The sequence below is a fragment of the Oncorhynchus tshawytscha genome, linkage group LG23 (genome assembly GCF_018296145.1).
Source record: "Oncorhynchus tshawytscha isolate Ot180627B linkage group LG23, Otsh_v2.0, whole genome shotgun sequence".
NCBI classification, from domain to species: Eukaryota; Metazoa; Chordata; class Actinopteri; order Salmoniformes; family Salmonidae; genus Oncorhynchus; species Oncorhynchus tshawytscha.
The window spans coordinates 26,207,363-26,219,771 of record NC_056451.1 but is presented as its reverse complement, the minus strand read 5'-3'; the positions used below and the strand labels follow the sequence as shown (position 1 = coordinate 26,219,771).

General features: G+C 44.7%; 2 protein-coding genes across 3 annotated transcripts in view; both read left to right on the top strand.

Annotated features, from left to right (window-relative positions):
• ntd5 (ntl-dependent gene 5) overlaps nucleotides 1-1,800 on the top strand; it is a 35,493-nt gene extending 33,693 nt beyond the window's left edge. For both annotated transcript variants that reach the window (XM_042305035.1, XM_042305034.1), the window contains 4 exons: nucleotides 160-233; nucleotides 645-824; nucleotides 962-1,159; nucleotides 1,349-1,800. In XM_042305035.1, the coding sequence (XP_042160969.1) occupies nucleotides 160-233; nucleotides 645-824; nucleotides 962-1,159; nucleotides 1,349-1,431 (535 nt within the window). In that variant the 3' untranslated portion in view covers nucleotides 1,432-1,800. The remainder of the gene's footprint in view (nucleotides 1-159; nucleotides 234-644; nucleotides 825-961; nucleotides 1,160-1,348) is intronic.
• A 240-nt stretch (nucleotides 1,801-2,040) lies between these two features.
• LOC112234903 (zinc finger protein 362) lies at nucleotides 2,041-10,474 on the top strand. Its single transcript, XM_024403219.2, has 3 exons — nucleotides 2,041-2,315; nucleotides 5,293-7,911; nucleotides 9,619-10,474. The coding sequence occupies exons 2-3, from the start codon at nucleotides 7,039-7,041 to the stop codon at nucleotides 9,967-9,969; spliced, it is 1,224 nt and encodes a 407-aa protein (XP_024258987.2). The 5' UTR covers nucleotides 2,041-2,315; nucleotides 5,293-7,038; the 3' UTR covers nucleotides 9,970-10,474.
• The last annotated feature ends 1,935 nt before the right edge of the window (nucleotides 10,475-12,409 follow it).

Sequence of the window (12,409 nt, the reverse complement as noted above, 5' to 3'; positions counted from 1 at the left end):
CATCCCAATGCATATGTCAATTGGAATCATGTATTGTATGCAAAATACAGACTTTCTGAAACAGAGACAACGGAGAGGTGAACATTTAACCCCTACTACACCGCTTAGTGTATATAACCAACCCCTCTCTCTCATTCTCTCTCCCCATTCTCTCTCCAGGGAGCTGGTGGGAAACAGTGAGAATTTCTGTAATATTGATCAGACCTGGCAGTACCCTCACCCCATCTGTCAAAGTACGTGTGTGTGTTTTATAATATATAGTGTTTGATAGAGAGAGAGCAAGCAGAGGGAGAGCATCAGAGCCATGGAATTTGATGGTTGGCGTGTGGGTGGATGGGGCCTTTTGAGTGTGGTTGTGTGTTTGTGTGTGTGTATTTTGCGGAGGAGGTTATTGTACTCTGCACATGAAATCGTTCTACTTTGTGTGTGTGTGTCTTTTTATGTGTGAGAGAGACTGAAATGTCGGTTGTTATGTTTCATAGTGCTTTACTGCCACCTTTTGGCCTAAACAGAGAATAACATCTCTTGCCAATTCATTCAGCAATGTTCTTGTATCCTGGTCTGATCCTAGGGACTCACAGGGTGTGCAGGCTTGAAGAACAAGTAAATGTGTATATACAGTGACCCTCTCTCTCCTGTTCCAGGGGTGTGGTGCCCGCCCCCCCAGGAGGTGAACCAGGGGTACCTGGTGGCAGTACAGAGGACTGAGTACAATGTGGGCGATGCCATCTATTACCTCTGTAAGAAGAACCACCTGCTGGATGGACCCAACCGGGTCACCTGCCAGCCCAACGGCACCTGGAGCACAGTGCCCTACTGCAGAGGTGAGTCCTAACTGATACACCCAGGGCCCACTGTGTGTGTGTGTGTGTGTGTGTGTGAGTGAGAGACAGAGAGAGTGTAGGTAGAATATTGACCTTTCTTCTTTATTTGTTCTTCATCCTGTACTTCCTGCTCTTAGCGCGCTGTCCAATCATAGCGGAGCGGAGCCGTGTTCTGATTGGTGGGCTGAAGCGTTGGCCCTATGACGTGACAGACTCGGTGGTTCCTCACGGGGAGAGCGTGACGTTCTACTGTAAACACTCCAGGAAGCAGTGCAGCTTCCCCTACACACAGACCTGTTTCGACGGCAGGCTCAACCCCCCCTTCTGCTACCTGGGTGAGTTGGGAACCCAGAACTGGTGCCCTGTCTAACAGGATCTATGGAAAACCCCTTGGTGCCTTACTAGTCTTTCTATGTGACTGTTCAGTGGTCAGGAGACCTCAGGGTTCAGTCAGAGACAGTATGTGCTTATATTGTCTTCATTTGATGTAACATGTCTATCATCTCTCTCCTTCTGTGTCCTAGAACCCACCTGGCTGCAGTACAAACTGTTCCCTCATCGGCTGGTGTCGGAGATCGAGGCCTGCTCTCTTGTAGACCTGGACTAATACCCCAACACTCCCATCTCTATCTCTTGTCCCCCTCTCTCTAAGCCTGTACCAATGATAGGCTCTACATGTCTTAATAACAGCTGTGTTAATGATAATACATGCATTAATACAGAAGTAAAACGTAGTCATGACTCATATAGTTCAAATGTTCACTTCATGTGTTGTTACCGTGTGACTCTGACTCCTCCCACTGCGGGATCTGACTGACCTTACGTGTTGTTTTGTTTTAACATAGTGTGTTCCTGCCCCAACCTGGCCCTCAGGATACTCCTCCTCCTTCTGTTGTTGACACACCAAGCCCCGAGGCTTGGAAGTTCTATTGATGTGACGGTTTTTAAATAAAAACAACGTTTTGCTGTAATGTGATGAATGTGATTTTCATGTAATTGAAATGAAATAGAGATGAACACTTGATTTTCACAACAATTAGGACACCCTGATATCTCTCTCTCTCGCTCCCACACGTGCATGCACACGCACACACACACACATCCCTCTTTTGTATTTTCTAAGGTTACATGTACTTGGATTAAATGGTGATCTGATCTGATCTCATACCATATACAGTAGCTGCCCACTGTTTACTCAACATGGATTGAGTCTAGTCGGACCCAGAATTGTCCTTGCTATCCGGTATCCTCGGGACGTCTCTACCTCCACTTTAAAGTTTACATTTGGGTAAGGGCTAAGGTTATGGTATGGGTAGGGGTTAAAGTTAGGACGGCCCAAGGATCCCAAATAGCACTAACCGAAGCCGAATGCTGCGACACCATGAGCTCCCACCTCTCTCTGCTCGTGCAGCAGGCTGCGCGCAGAATCTCCAATCCTAACTAGTCCGCCTCTCATTCATATTTGGTCCTCCGGAAGTATCCACAGCTCGGGTAAGCCAGTGTCTATGCAGCGAGTGACTTATGGGTGGAGTATGTAGTTTATTATCCAGTTTTAAATGTATGGGCAGTATACCGGGCGCATCCCACGCCTGTTATATTGTGACAAGTGTATGTCCAGACAATTAAGTTTCCTACATCGCCCTTTCTGCCAGCTGTCGGGCTGAGCTCCCTACAGGGCTCGAACCCTCGACTTGTAAAATGGCTGGTTGTGGGTCCATAGACAGCAAGGGCAGTTATTACGGCAAAAATATCAACATAATTTAGACAAATACCGCGGCGTCATTCAAAATAAGTGAGCCGAATATATTACATTAAATGCAGTTAGCAAACATTGTCCCAGGTTCGAGGGTCGTGTCCATTGATGCGCAGTACATCCACAGATATGAAACAGGGTTTGGCTATTCGGACCTCGGACTGCGCGCAATGGCGACTCCCATGAATAGCGACACTTTTTATTCCAACATAAATACAGTACAAGGATGGATAAGGGTTCAAAAGGAGGAAAACAAATATGATGTCGACCCAAACCCGTTGCCAGATATTTAACGAATGTCTTATTTTGTGTTAGACTATGGCAGGCAAATGAAATTCTGAAATCGAAAGAAAAAATGGGCTTTACCCCCGGATAGTATGATTTCGCTGACATCATGCTCCCTTGAACCCTCCACTGCAGACTGTCGCGTTCATTCTATGTGGTATATTGGCGACTTTGTTTAGAGCCCCGGTAAGCAAATTATATAAAACCAGTGAAGTCCATAATAACAGCAAATGTAATGTAACATGTGCGTAATTTACGCATGCTGCGTTACATTTTTAAGATTGACAATCATAGCAATTAAGCATATCAGGTAATCTATGATTGTAGAACATGAGACCACACGCTGTAGCCTTTAAAACAAATCTCGCCTCAAGTTATTGAGATAATAGCAGTAATTGGAACCGGTTTGAATGATGATAATGTTGTCGATGATGACGATAATTGATGATGATGGTGACAATGTAATGGTGATAATGACAAGGTGGTGGTGGGGATGTTATGAAGGCGATGGGGATGATTTAACCTACAGTGCCTTCAGAAAGTATTCACACCCCTGAACTTTTGACACATTTTGTTGTTACAAAGTGCGATTAAAATGGTTTTAATGGTCAGTTTCCCCCCCAACAATCTACACAAAATACTCTGTAATGTCAAAGTGGAAGAAAAATTCAAATATGTTTTAAAATATATTTTTTAACAAATTCATGAAAAATAAAACACTATAATATCTTGATTAAGTAAGTATTCAAACCCCTGAGTTAATACATGTTAAAATCACCTTTGGCAGTGATTACAGCTGTGAGTGTTTCTGGGTAAGTCTCTAGGAGCTTTCCACACCTGGATTGTGCAACATTTGTCCATTATTCTTTTCAACATTCTTTAAACTTTGTCAAATTGGTTGTTGATCATTGGTAAAGAACCATTTTCAGAGCTTGCCATAGATTTTCAAGCATATTTAAATCAAAACTGTAACTCGGATCCTCAGGAACATTCACTGTCTTCTTGGTAAGCAACTGCAGTGTAGATTTGGCCTTGTGTTTTAGGTTATTGTCCTGCTGAAAGGTGAATTCAAATCCCAGTGTCTGGTGGAAAGCAGACTGAACCAGGTTTTCCTCTAGTATTTTGCCTGTGCTTAGTTCAATTCCATAGCTTTTTTTATCCTGGAAAAACTCTGCAGTCCTTAACGATTACAAGCATACCCATAACATGATGCAGCCACCACTATGCTTGAAGATATGGAGAGTGGTACTCAGTAATGTGTGTTGTATTGGATTTACCCCAAACATAACACTTTGTATCCAAGACAAAAAGTGAATTGCACATTTTTTGCAGTATTACCTTAGTGCCTTGTTGCAAACAGGATTCATGTTTTGGAATATTTGTATTCTGCACAGGCTTCCTTCTTTTCACTCTGTCAACTAGGTTAGGATTGTCGAGTAGCTACAATGTTGTTGATCCATCCTCACTTTTCTCCTATCACAGCTATTCAACCCTGTAACTGTTTTAAAGTCACCATTGGCCTCATGGTGAAATCTCCGGCAACTGAGTTAGGAAGGACGCCTGTATCTTTGTAGTGACTGGGTGTATTGATATACCATCCAAAGTGTAATGAATAACTTCACCATGCTCAAATGGCCTTTTTTGTACCCATTTACGAATAGATGCCCTTTGCGAGGCATTGGAAAACTTCCCTGGTATTTGTGGTTGAATCTGTGTTTGAAATTCACTGCTCGACTGAGGGACCTTAGAGATAATTGGGGTACAGAGATGAGGTAGTCATTCATGTTAAAAACTATTATTGCACAGAGAGTGAGTCCATGCAATTTATTATGTGACCTGTTAAGCAATGTTTTACTCCTGGACTTATTTAGACTTGCCATAACCAAGGGATTGAATACTTATTATACTTATTGACTCAAGACATTTCAGCTTTTCATTTTTAATGAATTTGTAAAACTTTTGAAATACATAATTCCACTTGGACATTATGGGGTATTGTGTGGTAGGCCGGTGACAAAAATATCTACATTTAACCCATTTTCAGTTCAGGCTGTAACACAACAAAATGTGGAAAAGGCCGAAGGGTGTGAATACTTCCTGAAGGCCCTGTTTTTGAAGTAAAACAAGAATAGGAGTTTAAGAAATTCATAATAGCCTATTTAGTCTATGTGAATAGTTTGAGTCTAGGCATATTTCAGTATGCACAATGAAAGAACAAGTAAGATACTCTAACAACATGATACTAATTTAATCAACTTCCTCATTTTGCTGCTCTGATATCCTGTGAAATAGCATAAAGACACCTGGCCACCTCAGGACATCTTCCTTATCAATGAAGCCTATAGTCATTTGATTGACAAGTCCTTATTATTTTAATGTAATAATTCATCTCTTGTTAAGATGATAAAATATTGAATCCCCATTTTACAGATTCAGGCATGTTCCAAAATGGATTCTCAACAGACAGGGGCTCTGACCAATGGTGGCTCAGATGACAGGAGTGTCGGCCAATCCTTGAAGAGATCGGGGACTGTGCCAGAGATCCATGAGGAGCCAGTGGACTCCTTGATCTTATCCTGCCCACCAGGTAACCTCCAATAATGCTCCCTTAAACAGGTGTACTCCAGTACAGGTTTCCAATCAAAACCTTTTTAGGCCAAACGAGGAGGGGCTGGGAGAGTGCCAGATGTGAGCGGGACACAGCCAGCATTACAGGAAGCAGTTGAACCCTGCGGGCTCAACCAACCAATCACAGTCTCCTGGTGTGTGCGATCAACCAATAAGAGTCAAATCAGACGTTCCTGGATTGTGCAACAGGCCAATCACAGACTCTGCAGCTCTCAGCTCTACCAAAGACGTGTCTCCCTCTGATTCTAAAGGGAGTAGGTTAGAAGCCAGAGCTGTTTGGTCTGGGATCAGTTGAAATGCCCTGACCTCCACTACTGTGACTGGTACGGGTCACATGGAGGATGTGTGTGTTGAAGAGATAAAACACACGGAGGAGCTTCTCTATAGGATGGAGACAGAAGAGAGGGATGAGAGGAGAGATGGAGAGTGTGATGTTACACAACACAGGAATGGTAGTCCCATTGTCCCTGAAACGCCTCTCATCTCCGACACAGCCAAGGCAGAGAGGGATGGAGGGATAAGGGGAGAGAAAGAAAGGAAAGATAGAGAGGATGAGAGAGTGATCCCTCTTTTCCTACCCCCTAGTCGATGTCATGGTGGAAAAGAGAGACCGGGAGAGGATAGAGGAGAGAGAGCAGAGGCAGGGAATGGAGTTTGGGGGAGAAGAGAGGAAGAGGAGGGAGAAGTATTGGATCTGAGCTTCCCTAAAAAGAGAGAGATTAAGGAGAGGAGCCTTTGGCATGAGAGCTCACTGCTTATGGAGGTAGATGAGGTAGAGGGGGATGGAGATAGGGACATAGTAGAGGAAGATGATGGCGATGATGAAGAGGATTCTATATTGAGAATGGATGGAGCTGACATTTTGGGGGGACCTCTCTTGTCTCCCTTGTTCTTCTCTACCTCCGTTTTCACCTCCCTCTCTTCCATAGACTCTGAAAGTGAAGGTCTTCTCCTGATAGATGACCAGGGTATTCCATACACACTCACCCCTGAGGGGCACAAAGTGCCCCAAATGGACTCTTCCAGGCCAGACAACCCCCCCTCAAGCCAGCCAAAGGTGCATTCCAGCTCATTGGAGGTAGAGGATGACAGGTCGTCTCATATAACCACAGCAGGGGTCACTTACCTCAGCCAAAGTTTAGTAAAAACTCCACACACACACAAGGAAAACACATGTCCCGCTCCTGTTACATCTATGAAACCCTCACAGAAGTCAGAACTTCTAAACAATACAGAACACTCAAAGAACCCAGAACTCTCACAGAATGTGGAACCCCATAAGGTTCTAGATTCAGGTGTGAAATATGTTAGTGAGGCTAGTGCTGCTGTTTCCCAACCCTCTGGTTCTGCTGTACACCTCCAACCCCCTCAGCCCATCCAGATCCTGACTAACCCCTCCTCCAACACCCCCATCATCCTCTTCTCCTCCTCCCCCCCCAGCACTCCTCCATCCCCCTAACCAAGACTGATACCAACCCAGGCCTCCTGGCCTTCTCTCTCCCCCTCCCCCTCTCCCTCACCCAAAACACTCCCAGTGCCTCCACCTCTATGTTCCTTCTCCTCTCCTCCTCCTCCACCACCTCTTCCTCCGGTCAGTCTTTCTCTACCTCCACCCCCATTGCTCTTATTGACCGCTCCACCGGTCAGCTCTCCCAAATCACTGCCTCCTCTTCATCCCCTCTTTCTCTCTCTCTCTCTTCTGGTCAGCTTGCCACATCAGTGTCATCCCTCCCTGCCAATCCCTCCCACCCAGTTATAATATCGACACCCAACAACTCCCCTACCATCCTATCAAGAGAGAGTCTCATCGTTAACCCTCCCGCCCCCCTGACCTCCCCCTCTGTGGTCTCCTCCCCTCCCTCCAAGCAGCCCAGTGCTGATGGCAGTTCTAAAGCAGTTCTACTCAGCTCACCTCCTCACAAACACACTGAACCAAACTGTTGTGACCCCAACACCGATCATCATTCACTATCTACTGAAGAAACCCAAATGGAGTATGTCCCAAATGGGTCATCTCCTACTAAAGCCCCTCCCCTTACACACCTGCAATCACCTTCTCTGTCCTTTGACTTCCGTTTGGAGGCATCCGACCAATCAAAATCCCCAGAGTCAAAGCACACCTCCCTCCCATGGGACGACCATCTCTACTTCTCCTCTGCCACCGCTCCTCCCTCCCCTCCCCTTGCCCCCATCTTCTCCTCCAGCGGACCCAGGAACCTGAACCCCCTGGACCCTCTGGACCCCCTGTCCCCAGCCTCCTCTCCCTCCTCTGGGCCACGAAGGGTCCTCTACTGCCCTCTCTGCCCCAGGATCTTCTACTACCTGTCTGACCTGGAGCGTCACTCCATCACCCACTCTCAGAACAAACCCCATGTCTGCCTGCAGTGTGGCAAGGCCTTCAAACGCTCCAGCCATTTGCAGGTGAGCTCAGTTGTTAATAAATGTTTGAATTGTGGTGTGGTGATTTGGTGGGCTCATGATGACATGTTGTTTTCAAATCAAATCAAATTTAATTTGTCACATGCACCAAATACAACAGGTGTTTCACCTTTCACCTTACAGTGAAATGCTTACATACAAGCCCCTAACCAACAAAGCAGTTAAAAATAAAATAAAAAAATAAACAAGAAATAAAATAAGAAATAAAAGTAACAAATAATTAAAGAGCAGCAGTAAAATAAGGGGGTATGGAACAGATGTAATTGAGGTAATATGTACATGTAGGTAGAGTTATTAAAGTGACTATGCATAGATAATAACAGAGAGTAGCAGCAGTGTAAAAGGGGGGGGGGCAATGCAAATAGTCTGGGTAGCCATTTGATTAGATGTTCAGGAGTCTTATGGCTTGGGGGTAGAAGCTGTTTAAAAGCCTCTTGGACCTAGACATGGTGCCACAGTACCACTTGCCATGTGGTAGAAGAGAGAACAGTCTGACTGGGGTGGCTGGAGTCTTTGACGAATTTTAGGGCCTTCCTCTGATACTGCCCGGTATAGAGGTCCTGGTTGGCAGGAAGCTTGGCCACAGTGATCTACTGGGCCATACGCACTACCCTCTGTAGTGCCTTGCGGTCGGAGGCCGAGCAGTTGCCATACCAGGCAGTGATGCAACCAGTCAGGATGCTCTCGATGGTGCAGCTGTAGAACCTTTTGAGGATCTGAGGACCCATGCCAAATCTTTTCAGTCTCCTGAGGGGGAATAGGCATTGTCGTGCCCTCTTCACGACTGTCTTGGTGTTTGTACCATGATAGTTTGTTGGTGATGTGGAGACAAAGGAACTTGATGCTCTCAACCTGCTCCACTACAGCCCGTCGATGAGAATGGGGGCATGCCCGGGCCTCCTTTTCCTGTAGTCCACAATCATCTCCTTTGACTTTATCACGTTGAGGGAGAGGTTGTTGTCCTGGCACCACACGGCCAGACCTTCCTATAGGCTGTCTCGTCGTTGTTGGTGATCAGGCCTACCACTGTTTTGTCATCGGCAAACTTTATGATGATGTTGGAGTCGTGCCGGGCCATGCAGTCATGAGTGAACAGAGATTACAGGAGGGGAGTGAGCACGCAGCCCGCCCTGAGGGGCCCCTGTGTTGATGATCAGTGTGGCGGCTGTTATGTTACCTATTCTTACCACCTGGGGGCGGCCCGTCAGGAAGTTCAGGATCCAGTTGCAGAGGGAGGTGTTTAGTCCCAGGGTCCTTAGCTTAGTGATGAGCTTTGTGGGCACTATGGTGTTGAACGCTGAGCTCTAATCAATGAATAGCATTGATGTTCCTTTTGTCCAGGTGGGAAAGGGCAGTGTGGAGTGCAATAGAGGTGGGAAATGGCAGGATCTGAAATGGTGGTATGCAAATTGGAGTGGGTCTATGGTTTCTTGGATAATGGTGTTGATGTGAGCCATGACCAGCCTTTCAAAGCACTTCATAGCTACAGTCGTGAGTGCTACTGGTTGGTAGTCATTTTTGTAGGTTTCCTGTTTTGATTGTGTTTGAAGTGGAACTAGGTCCTTTGTGTCAGATTTCATCTTGTTATGACTGCTATGTAATAAGTCGGTATAAACATATCATGATATATGAACATGAATGTATAGTATTATCTAACAAACGTGACCCTCGTCCTTTGACCCTGAACAGAGACACAAGCACATTCACACGGGCGAGAGGAACTTTGTGTGCCCCATCTGCTCCAAGCGTTTCAGGGAGGCAGGCGAGCTGCAGCGCCATCAGAGGGTACACACAGGAGAGAAGCCCTACCAGTGCCAGCTGTGCCACACACGCTTCGCCGAGCGCAACACCCTGCGTCGACACACCAGACGCAAACACCCTTACCACCAGGCAGCTATGGAGATGCTGTCCGAGAGAGGAGCAGGGGGAGGAGGAAGAGAAGGCGGGGATGGAGATGAGGGCACAGAAGAGTGGTATAGTTCCACTGTGTCCAACTTGGACAACTCTGACTCTGAACCAGATTCTGAGGTAATTTCCTGAGGCTGATCCTCTTGAATAAAGGAAAGGTGAAGAGGAGAAGGAGGAGGAGAAGAAGGAGGAGGAGGAAGAGGAGAAGGAGAGAAGGAGGAGGAGGTGGAGAAGGCGAAGGAGGGGAGGAGGAGGAGAGCAAAGATGGTGTAGCTTCACTGTTTTCGACTTGGACAACTCTTGACACTGAAAGGGATTGAAAATTACTTTTGAATGAAAAGTACCTGAACGGTACTTTCCAATGAGATTGGTTATATTTATAAAATGAATTACTCTTGAATGTATTTTATTTCCATTTCCTTACAGGTTCGGAAATTATGGTGAGATTTTTGTCATTTCCACAACTATAGGGCGGAAAATGTAACAATACATTTGCACTACCAAAGTACAAACAATTATGTTGTAAAAAATGCTGTCGCAATGTTTTATTGTAAAATTGTTCTTTTTTTTTTACCCCTTTTTTCATGGTATCCAATTGTTTTTAGTAGCTACTATCTTGTGTCATCGCTACAACTCCTGTACGGGCTCGGGAGAGACGAAGGTTGAAAGTCATGCGTCCTCCGATACACAACCCAACCGCACTGCCTCTTAACACAGCACGCATCCAACCCGGAAGCCAGCCGCACCAATGTGTCAGAGGAAACACCGTGCACCTTGCAACCTTGGTTAGCGCGCACTGCGCCCCGCACGCCACAGTGGTCGCTGGTGCGCGATGAGACAAGGACATCCCTACCGGCCAAGCCCTCCCTAACCTGGACAACGCTAGTGCATCGCCCCACAGACCTCCCAGTCGCGGCAGGTTACGACAGAGCCTGGACGCGAAGCTGCAGTACAGCGCCCTTAACCACTGCGCCACCCGGGAGGCCCCCTGTTCTTTATTACTATATTATTTTATTCTCTTGTGGGAGCTGTACTTATTATTGACTGATATTATTTAACTTTCTTACTATTAAAGACACTGTCGTTTGCACTTTTGAAAAGTGGATTTTGTGTTCAAATGTGAGAACAATAGCCTCCAATTTGTCCTTTTGACATGGTTTTTACGTTGTGATTTCTGCTGCCTATGCCTTCAAAACAAGGTGCCCTAATTTGTTAAATGCATAGAACAGAATTCTTACCAATTCTTTATTGTTGCTGATTGCACCACTGATGCCATTGAAGCTTATGATAAATGCTCATCATGTTAACTTATTTCAGTTAAACCTCCCTGTGTGTGTACAGTGCCTTCAGAAAGTGTTCATACACCTTGAGTTATTTCACATTTTGTTGTGTTACGGCCTGAATAAAACAAAAAATATGATTTTCTCATACACACAATACCCATAATGAAAAAGTGAAAACATGTTTTGAGAAATGTTTGCAAATCTATTGAAAATGAAAAACATAAATATCTAATTTACGTAAGTATTCACACACCTGAGTCAATACATGTTGGAATTACTTTTTGCAGTGATTACAGCTGTGAGTCTTTCTGGGTCTCTAAGAGCTTTGCACACTTGGATTCTACAACATTTGCACATTATTATTTTTACAATTCAAGCTCTGTCAAGTTGGTTGTTGATCATTACTAGATAGACATGTTCTCTTGCCATAGATTTTCAAGCCGATTTAAGTCAAAACTGTAACTAGGCTTCTCAGGAACATTCAATGTTGTCTTGGTAAGCAACTCCAGAGTATATTTTCCTTGTGTTTTAGGTTATTGTCCTGCTGAAAGGTGAATTTGTCTCCCAGTATCTGCTGGAAAGCAGACTGAACCAGGTATTGCTTAACTTTATATCCTGAATAAGCAAATCAAACACAGTACATCAGAGTACCATTCTTCATATTTTTAAGCATGGTGGTGGCTGCAACATGGTATGGGTATGCTTGTCATCGACAATGGCTAGGGAGTTTTTTAGGATGAAAATGAACGGAATAGAGTTAATTTCACATTTTTAAAAATTTTACTTTAGTGCCTTATTGTAAACAGGAAGCATCTTTGGAATATTTTTATTCTTTACAGGCTTCCTTTTTTTCACTCTGTTATTTAGACAACCTGGTCTTCGAGCATTTCATATTATTCTGTAGGTAAATTCACAACGCTCCATTTAGTATCATATGTTACGTTTCATATGGTATGTATACATTTGTGGATGTCCATCCATTTCGTTTGATATGTTACGCATTTAAATTTGTATAATATGTTAAGAATTTCCAAAACGTACAATATGTTACTAATTTGCAAAACTCATGATATGTAACAAATTCTAATTTGTTGTGGCTAATGTTAGCTAGGTGGCTAATGCTAACGGTAGCTAGCTGGTGATGAGATTCAAACACGAAACGTTGCTAGACGTCCGCGTTGTATGCCTACCCATCCATCCTGACCAACCACCCTCCTTTTGGTTTTGCCTTCAGTAACCTTCTGTCTTATGTAGCCATACCAAACGTAACATATTATACTAATTTGAGT

What these genes read in the sequence shown, in the direction of transcription:
- LOC112234903 (XM_024403219.2), top strand. Translation starts at nt 7,039, where the DNA reads ATGTTCCTTCTCCTCTCCTCCTCCTCCACCACCTCTTCCTCCGGTCAG. An exon ending in AACGCTCCAGCCATTTGCAG is followed by an intron (nt 7,912 to 9,618) that starts GTGAGCTCAGTT and finishes GACCCTGAACAG; the next exon opens with AGACACAAGCACATTCACAC.